Source organism: Bidens hawaiensis, unplaced genomic scaffold (assembly GCF_021521415.1).
Source record: "Bidens hawaiensis isolate Kalapana, Puna unplaced genomic scaffold, B.hawaiensis_p1.1 tig00045340_1, whole genome shotgun sequence".
Classification (NCBI taxonomy): domain Eukaryota; kingdom Viridiplantae; phylum Streptophyta; class Magnoliopsida; order Asterales; family Asteraceae; genus Bidens; species Bidens hawaiensis.
The window spans coordinates 13,357-23,059 of record NW_027505935.1 but is presented as its reverse complement, the minus strand read 5'-3'; the positions used below and the strand labels follow the sequence as shown (position 1 = coordinate 23,059).

General features: G+C 35.2%; 2 protein-coding genes across 3 annotated transcripts; one reads left to right on the top strand and one right to left on the bottom strand.

Annotated features, from left to right (window-relative positions):
- Positions 1 to 694: 694 nt before the first annotated feature.
- On the top strand, positions 695 to 4,638 carry LOC143616024 (TPR repeat-containing thioredoxin TTL1-like). 2 transcript variants are annotated; one of them, XM_077088993.1, is made up of 7 exons: positions 695 to 1,444; positions 2,142 to 2,337; positions 2,501 to 2,688; positions 2,782 to 3,115; positions 3,183 to 3,387; positions 3,729 to 3,835; positions 3,927 to 4,638. In XM_077088993.1, exons 1-7 carry the CDS (start codon positions 708 to 710, stop codon positions 4,077 to 4,079), a joined length of 1,920 nt encoding a protein of 639 aa, XP_076945108.1. In that variant the 5' UTR covers positions 695 to 707; the 3' UTR covers positions 4,080 to 4,638. The 2 variants fall into 2 exon arrangements, with proteins under 2 accessions (XP_076945108.1, XP_076945109.1); XM_077088994.1 differs by having other exon boundaries at positions 953 to 1,444; positions 2,501 to 3,115; positions 3,183 to 3,330.
- Positions 4,639 to 4,811: 173 nt separating this feature from the next.
- Positions 4,812 to 8,685, bottom strand: LOC143616022 (AAA-ATPase At3g50940-like). The gene is made up of 3 exons (XM_077088991.1): positions 8,574 to 8,685; positions 6,241 to 6,392; positions 4,812 to 6,135 (listed from the first exon to the last, which is right to left on the bottom strand). Exons 1-3 carry the CDS (start codon positions 8,603 to 8,605, stop codon positions 4,856 to 4,858), a joined length of 1,464 nt encoding a protein of 487 aa, XP_076945106.1. The 5' UTR covers positions 8,606 to 8,685; the 3' UTR covers positions 4,812 to 4,855.
- Between the last annotated feature and the right edge of the window lie 1,018 nt (positions 8,686 to 9,703).

Sequence of the window (9,703 nt, the reverse complement as noted above, 5' to 3'; positions counted from 1 at the left end):
ACATATAAAACAAACTTTTGTCATCTTACATACGTCTTTAATTGACGATTTATATATTTCCACCCGTGTCATACACAGGTCAATAACCTAGTTCTAAAATAACTCTACTTTCAAAAATCCATAACACGTAACCTCTGTTTAAGATTGAAGCCTTATAAAATTTGATGGTTAAAGCCTTTATCTCATTTAACTTACCAACGTGCATATAAGTAAGTGATCATATATATTCATTCATTCATTCATTCATTCTATTTGTTGATTTCATCTCCAAACCGTGAAACAGTAGGATAAGGAAACATTCTTTTTTTCTCTCAAATATGTTATAGGACATATGTTGGCCATAAACGTAGTCTATCTCTGTCTGTCCAGACACAGTTATCTAAATTCCAGATTGCATCATCTTTCATTTCCTTTATCTTCTGAGTTCTGGCTCAAACCGCTTCACATAATAAACTCCACATATGTCCGGTCACTTTCCTCATCTTTCCACAGGCGATTTTATAACTTAACTTAACATTATCAAACCTCTCAAAACTTTACTTTTTCTTCAATCATTAACTTTTTACACACCAAATTCAATACACATTCGTTCTTTCATTGTCAATGTAATAAAGCCTCTGCTCTAAAGTATATATAAACAAAACAAATATTATATTATAACTTATTATTATTGTTCTATTTTCATCAGTCTGAAAACACACACACACATGATATATACACACACTAAACCCATGTCGGAAACAGGTTTAAACAAACCGGACTTCCGTCAACTCAACTTGGGTTCACCGGTTTCACCTTTACAACATGCACCAACACCAACTACTACTAGCTCCACTTCCAGCTCATCCGGGTCCAAACCGGGTCGGACCCAAACCCAAACTCAGCCCGGATCCGGTTCAAAAAAATCAAACTCCGGGGAGATATCCGTCAACAGCTACCCACTGGATAAAAAACCGGATCTGACCCTAACCCGGACCCGGTCCAGCTCCAGTAAAACAACCGTTACTTCTCCGTCCGTACACGTTCTTCCAACCGGTAACATTTGTCCGTCGGGTCGGACACTCAAACCGGGTACGATGACGACCCGGATTTCAAAACCGGACGTGTTGAGTTCCGGGACTTGTAATTACGGCCACGGCAGCATACTCCGGCGAGGATCCGCCGGAAAACCTGCTGGAGAAACTGTTGGTGTGAATTTGGATTGTAAAGAGTTGAATAGGGTGGGGAACCGGCATTATAAAACGGGTGATTATTATGAGGCGTTGGGTTGTTATGATCGTGCGGTGGCGATGTCGCCGGAGAATCCGACTTACCGGTGTAACCGTGCGGCGGCGTTGGTGTGTTTGACCAGGTTGACTGAGGCTGTGAAAGAATGTGATGAGGCTATTAAGTTGGATTGTGGGTACAAGAGGGCTCACCGGCATTTAGGATCACTTTTTATTAGGTGACAATTATTATTATTATTATTATTATTATTATTATTATTATTATTATTCAACATAAAGTTGTCTAGCTTTTTGATCAATCATTCTTGTCTTTTACTTTAGTGTAGTGAATTTCCGACACGAAATTCATGGGTTTGTTTTTAAGAAATTCATGGGTTTGTTTTTAATATAAACGGGTTTGTATCAGTTTCAGGTCGAGCCTGTAAACATGTTTAGCTAAACGAGTCTGGTATGGGTTAACCCGGTGGGTTTGTGGTTGCCTAGTTTAACCTATTTATGTCTTGTTATATATATTTTTTAAAATGTGTTTTGTGTGACAAATTAAATTTATTAATTATCTTAATTTAAAATTTAAATTGAAAAGAAAATTAAGAGTTTAACCTATTTATATCTTATTATTATAATAATAATAGTTTATATTTTAATTTTGTTTTTGTGCAATAATTAAATATGTTGGGTATATTATGTTATAATTTAAAAGTAAAAAGAAAATTAAGATAATATTTTTTAACTAAAATGTAAGTGTGGTATATAATTTATTTGTTTATTTTTTTGTCGTAAGATGTAAATTTCAAGTATTAATATGTTAAAGATAAAAAAAAATTCTGGTCAAACGGGTCGTTGAGCTCTGAATTATGATTGTTTTTTTTTTCATTATGAGCTTAAAGCAAATTTGATTTGTATAATTAATGACAGTTTAGGGCAGGTGGAAAATGCCAGAAAACATATTTGTTTTCCTGGGTGCCAACCGGATCCAAATGAGCTCAACAGGTTGCAGTCGGTCGAATATCACTTAAATAAGTGCACCACGTGTAGGACGATTCGGGATTGGGTTGGTGTTATAAGAGAATGTGATGCAGCAATGGCTTCTGGAGCCAATTCTTGTCCCCAGGTACAAATGGGCCAGATATTGCCTCTAATGACGTTATTGTCATTAGAGGCAATTCGGCCCATTTTATTAAAAATTGCGAATGTTAGTCAATATGACCGATATGTATGGAAAACAAACATCTGTTTTGACTCGTTTTGTGAATATGTTTTTATCAAACCGACAGTTATATGCATGTAAAGCGGAAGCATTCATGAAGCTCTGGCGACTAAACGATGCTGATGCAACCCTTTTAAGCATGCCTATGTTTAGAGCAACTTGCAGCGTTTCGTATTCACAACCTAAGATATTCGGGATGGCTTTTGAAGCATACATTTTGTTTGTCCGTGCTCAAGTTGACATGGCATTTGGAAGGTGTGTATCTAATGTCATCTCTCTTTGTTTTTACCACGTAGGACATAACTGGTCAATTGATTTTCTGATCACAAACTTGATTTTGGTTATAAGATTTGAAGATGCAGTTACTAGCATTGAAAAATTAGGAAATATCGACTCACAAAATGTGGAGATTGCGGTTTTGGTTCAAAACATTAGAGCAGTGGTTAGAGCCCGAGTTCGTGGCGATGATCTGTTCAAGTCAGAAAGGTTCATGGAAGCTTGTTCGGCTTATAGTGAAGGGATTGGGCTTGAGCCTGTTAATCCGGTTCTTTATTGCAATCGAGCCGCGTGTTGGTTTAATTTGGGACAGATGGAACTGTCTCTTGATGACTGTAATCAAGCTCTTATTGTTTACCCAAATTACACAAAAGCCCTTCTTCGTAGAGCTATGGCGTATAGTAAGGTATAACATGACATGGTTATTAATATTTTATGATGTGTTTCTGAATTGGTTGATATAATTATAACAGCTTGACCGGTGGGGTGAATCGGTGAGTGATTATGAAGTGTTGAGGAGAGAGCTTCCTGATGATAATGAGATAGCTGAATGTTTGTTTCATGCTCAAGTTGCGTTGAAGAAATACCGTGGTGAAGAAGTGTATAATATGCAATTTGGAGGTGAAGTTGAGTTGGTCACGAGTCTCGATCAGTTTAAATCTGCGATTTCATCCACTGGTTCGTTTTGTCGTTCGCATTACATTCTTGGATTTCATAACTAAAAGGTTAAAACTGGGGGGGGGGGGGGGTTTGAGATTACGACACATGATGCGAATATAATTAGGTTTTGGATTTCATTTAAGAAACATGTTTTCAACTTGATTACAACCTTTTTGCTCGTTTAAATAAATGGATTAAATGGGTCGTGTTTGGATTACATGTTTTAAAGTGTGTCTGGGTTAGTTCGAAACAAATGAATGTACGGGTGGTGTTTGGGTTGACCGGTTCAACCTGTCAACCCGAAACGATTGTCACCCCTACTTAAACTCATATTAAATCTTTTAATTTGGAAACCGCAGGAGCTTCGGTTGTTCTTTTCAAATCATCATCCGACCACCAATGCAAGAAGACATCTCTGTTTTTGGATACGTTATGCACCCGCTACCCGTCCATAATATTTCTCAAGGTAAAAATAAGAACAATGGGCCTTTGAAACTTTACACCATCTTGAAACAAACTTACAAGTTTACTAATTCTCAATCGCTTTATCTTGCAAGGTTGATGTGGAAGAAAGCTCGGTAATTGCAAAAACCGAGAATGTGAGGGTTGTACCGACAATCAAGATATATAAAAAGGGCAATCGTGTGAAAGAAATAGTATGCCCGTGTCAAGAAACATTGGAATTGTCGGTCAAACATTATAATTCATAAGATATTATCCGACAAAGGCAATGTGCATAAGACGATAAATACTTATTGATTCATCCCCACCAGAATATGGAGCCAACATGAAGATAAAGGCGATGGCGGGTAAGTTGTTTAAAGAGTTTTGAAACAAGTGAAATGTGTATTATAGTTTATACTACAATTGGTTTATTTTGCCCTTTAAAAAAAATTAATTCATTATAGTCAACGTCACATGAATAAGTGAACAGCCTTTGTGACATTCATGTACTTGTAATGAAAGATTAAATTAAATGTTCATGTTGTATAAAGATGGAAAAAACAATTCATCTGATGAGGATAGGTGTTGATTTTAATTCGAAGATGCTAACATGACTCATGGGCCATAACGTAGGGTGTGTCAACATGTGCATGCATTAAATCTATTTTTAATTTAAAAAAAAAAGAAAAAAACACAGAGGAGACCAGAATTGGACCTATACAATAGTACACAAGAAAAAGACATAATCTTTGTCTTTGTAAGCTATGGTCTCTAGTAAAGCACATATTAGCACTTTCTGATATCATAGGAAACATTACACTATTAGACATTTTACAATATATTAGTCATATTATACATGGCCTACCATTAACATACAATCTTAATTATCACCTAAATAAAAAATAACTCCTTAACTATACTAATTCCTTTTTAAAAATAATGTTACTTTTGTACATTGCATAGCTAACCATAGTCTCTATATACATAACACAGCATGTAATAATAATGGTTCGATCACGCCTAATCAGGCTCGAGCCAGGGCTCACAAACTGGTTTTGTTCTCGATGTAAACAATAAGCTTCTCGAGCGACATTGTTGGATCTTTCCTACACTTCATAAGCTCACCCGCAACATCAGCGGGTGTCACATTTACAGCTTGCAATAACTCTTCAACCTGCCCAAAAAGTTTGTGTTCTTCAGCATCCAAATAATTGAAAGCCAGTTGTTTGAATGCATTAAATGTGCAATATGACATTTGAATATGCATGTCCATTCGACCCGGTCGAAGCAGTGTCGGGTCAAGTTTATCTATACATTTAGTTGTGAACACAAATACCCGTTCTTCCCCACAACAAGACCAAATCCCATCCATAAGATTCAAGACCCGCGTAAAGGACGTTTTTCGTGACAGTTTATCGTCATCTGTCGGGTTATGAAGTTGATCAAAATCTTCAAACACGAGTATTGATTTGTTTGGCATGTCTAGTAATATACTTTTAAGTTGTGAGTCGGATTCGACCGATGTGAGGTCAATATCGTATATATCATAGCTTAAGTAATTAGCCATCGAGGCGATCAAGCTCGATTTGCCTGTGCCCGAAGGCCCATAGATTAAATACCCGCGTTTCCACGCCTTACCGATTCGCTTATAATATTCCTTACCGTTTCTAAAACTATTCAAATCATCAATAATTAACTTCTTTAGCTCGGGCTCGATTGCTAGGGTATTGAATGTCATCGGGTTATCAAGAATGACGGTTTTCGGTTCAGTGTATCCGTTGTCAATCATATGAAGCTTTAACCCACTTTCACCGGCTGAAATTTCATTAACCCGATCCACAATGTACGGTAAGTATGACTCGAGTATCACGTATCTGTGTCGACTGTGAAAAGCCAACTCGTTGCGTTTAGGGCCCGATTGTAGCTCCCCGGGTTCGGTATTTGTCACTAATCTCCATTTCACTTGAGCCCCATCAAATTCATCGATGATCTCTTCGTTTTCGTTTATTGTAACGGCTAAAGTTTCCTTGTTTTTGCATACGTTAAGCTTCCGAACGCATGATTCGTTCACTTTGGTCGCTAAATATGTCTCAACAGCCTTGAACATTTGGTCAGGGGAGTTCGATCGAGGTTGGTGTTCGTCTATGATAATCGTGAATTCGGTGTCTTTGTTAACGAGAAGCCTTTTCATTTCATGGAGGTAGTAGTCTTGGTACTCTCGTGGGATGAATTCATCAGCGAGTGAACGGAGTTCTTTACCGACGGTTAGAACATCATTTGCGACGCCTCGGGTGAGCATCGCGAAAGCAGCAAAAGAAGCAACTGTAAAGGAAAATAAAATAAATAAATAAAATTAAAAAAAAAGAAGTCTTTATTATTAAAGTATTTATGACGATATAAGAAGTTTGATCCACTAAAGTTAGGTACCGTAAGAGGAGGGGTGATGAGTTGCATTGGGCATCTGGACCCGGTTTATTTTGTTTGTCGGGTTATTCGGGTTCGGGTTGGGTCCGAGTGAATTTAACGGCCTTTGTGTCCCTAGAAACAAACGTGATGGGTTCAAGCCATGGGCGCACCCACTGCAATTACAATACAAACAATCAGATTTATAAAACTTTAACAATTTTAATTACGTTTAAATAAGTATAAAACATTACAATTTTAAGCAGAATAAAACCAATCATAAAAAAAACTTGTGCCAACAAGGTCGGTTTATATGAAAGAGCTTTTTCTATGCATGAGAAGCATAGGTAGAACCAACTCATCAAGATGTGACATATGTACAACTACCAAGCGTTTTATGCATATTATAATGATTTAAATGCACCAACGTAATCATATATTTAAACGTATCATTTTAACATCATCATTTGTTACATCAAACTATTTATACACACCATTAGACCACCCGCTATGGGGCTTGGTCAGGTGATGTGGTCCGTCTTTGGGCGCGGAACACCACCAAGGGGCGCCCTTGGTGGTGGGGCGCCGATGCTCCGGTGGTTGCAACGCTGGGCGCGGAAGGAGCTTTGATGGTGGGGCCCTCTCTCTATCTCTCACATACACATACATACATATGTATATATGTATATAACGGGCGCCTTTACCACAGCGGGACATTATTGGTTGGGGCTTCGAAGCCCCCGGTGGTTACGTGGCGCTGACGTGGCACCGGAGAGGGGCTTCGAAGCCCCTCACCATAGCGGATGGCCTTATAACAAGTTAATATGGGTTAAGTCAAACGTACCCGCATTGGGTACTTATCATACCCTCTCTCTTACACTTTCAGTTTCTTCAACAAATTTATTTGACATATTTGTACCATCTAATAATTTTAGTCATTTCAAGTATTCTTTAAAAATAAAATCAAATATTATAAAATTTATTTATTTTTTTTCATTTCCTATCTAATTGTGTTTATTGTTTTTTATAATAATAATAATAATAATAATAATAATAATAATAATATTTATTATCACTATAAAATGTATTTAAAAAATAATGATATAACGTCTTTATAAAAACGACAAAACGTTTTGTTTATATTTATCTTATCATATGCATCAAACCCGACAAAAAGTTCATTTAAATATTTTTTTGATAGGTTTGAATGCATGAAACTAATGTCACATGAGAAAAAAATCAACTTTTTTGATCAAGTCTTATGTTGTTTAATATGTTTTATTGATGAAAAAAAATGTGTTTCTATTTTAAAGTAAGTTATCTCTAAAAATTATTAAAAAGATACACCCTAAAAGTATTAAAACACTTATAGAAAAAAAAATGTTTTTTTCTTTGTAATTTAAAATTTTTTTTACATAAACAATTTTTGTTATTTAAATAAACAAAAAATTATTATAATATGCTAAAAAAAAGGAAAAGAAAATTTACTTACATAATAAAAAAACTTCATGTAAAGTAATAATGATAATAAAAGATGACAAAGAATGAACGTAAAGGCTTAAATCTTATTAATTCTAAACTTGAAAGAAATGGTACATTTAGTAAACATGAAGGAAAGAAGGATGCATTTAGCAACACTTGTTAATATACATCATTGCAACTGGTTGACACACTTTTGTAATAAACATTGTAACAAAGTTTATAGAAATACTATACTCAAACAAAAGATAATAAATTCTTAATTTTGTGGTATATATATTTTAAATATAATTTAATATATAAAATTAATTGCGTTAAAAAATGATGAAACTAGCTAAAAATAGCACTATTATTTTCACTCCTATTAATGGCTACTATCGGGGTATCGAGTGATTTTGGCTATGGGGGCCATGGGGCTATTATATATGGGTCAAATGGCCAATGACTCGATGGTATAAAACCTTTCATAAGATTTATACTAAAATTTTACCTTTTATTTTATCTATATAACGTTAATAAGTTTATACTAGCTATAATTAAAGGTGATGACAAATATGCTTCACATCGTGATAACATTCAAGCTTATATATTGAGGGATGTTCATATGTGGGATATATATATTTCATTACAAATATACTATTTATTATATAAATTGAGACTTTTTTTTAAAAGGGTAGTATTGTAGCGCATTTTGTATAAATGCATATGTTTAAACAAATCAAGAGAAAGGATGAAATCAAATTAAGAAAGGATGAAATCAAATACAAGATAATATTTTATTCTGAAACAAACGCACTATGTGTGTGTGTGTGTGAAAGTTGTCATGAGGGACTAATTAAGAGGCCATGAAGTTTAAGAAATTAAAGAAAGTAAGAAACCTGTTGATGATGTTCTTGTAAGAGAAAGCCATGGATGGTCGATCTGCCGCCTTTTCAGTCTGCTTCTTGTGTGTGTTTATGTTGAATTAAATAATAAGTTTGTGTTATATATATATGTATACAAGGGTGTCTGTTTTAATTTGTTAAGGTTTTGTGCAAGCAAAGAAAGAGCAAAACCAAGAACAGAAAGCATCATCTTATTAAGGGTTGGTTGCTTGGTGTAGAGGGAAAAGAAAGGGTGATTTACTACGAAACAATATCTTTTAAGTATCGAGTTAGGTTAATTTGAAACATCTAGTTGGCAACTTCCTGTTTTGCCACTTGTTTTTCTGTCTTGTAGTTGTCTAAATTCTTGTACCATGTTGTCTGCTATCTGGATGTGTACGTGGTAATGGAAGGTTCGAGACTTAGGGTGAGATTACAAAACCTAAACAGTGGCCAAAATCAGTTTATTTGGTGGGGTTGGATGAAGTAACTTAGCAGAAACACAAAAAAGAAAGAAAAAACGATTCTGAGAGTACCTGCAACGATAATATATATGAGAGAGATTGATATATTTCTTGATCGAAAATCTATTATATCAAGTCTTGTGTTTGTGTTTTCAACTAGCCATGGTCGTCTTTTAGGCGTGTCACGGTTTGACGACCTCTTAGGGCCTGTTCCGACGTGGGGCCCAAAGTTATATAAACACATTTTAAACCTACATGATTCGTTGAACTTTGTTTTGTTATCACATTCATCGTCAATCTTTGAAATTCTGTCTTCTATATATACGGGCCCATTTTTTAGTACTTGCTTGGGCATTTGGAATATCAGAGGCGGTCCTGCAACGAGCTATTCTTCCTTTCAAGCGTTTGTATGCTAGCTCGTTAAAAATTAATATATATATATATATATATATATATAATTTAACAAAACGATCCTTTTATGAGTAATTCTGTTGAAGGTACTGTACGATATCTAAAGTTATTTTATTCACGTTAACGTCACACTAAACTAATACGAGTCGTTTTTTAACCAAACTTATTCTTGTTTACAGAGACTTACATATGCCAGTATGCCACGTTGCTTAAATTAATTTGATATAAAACACATACGTGATAACCTTAATATTCAGGTTTTCTTATGCT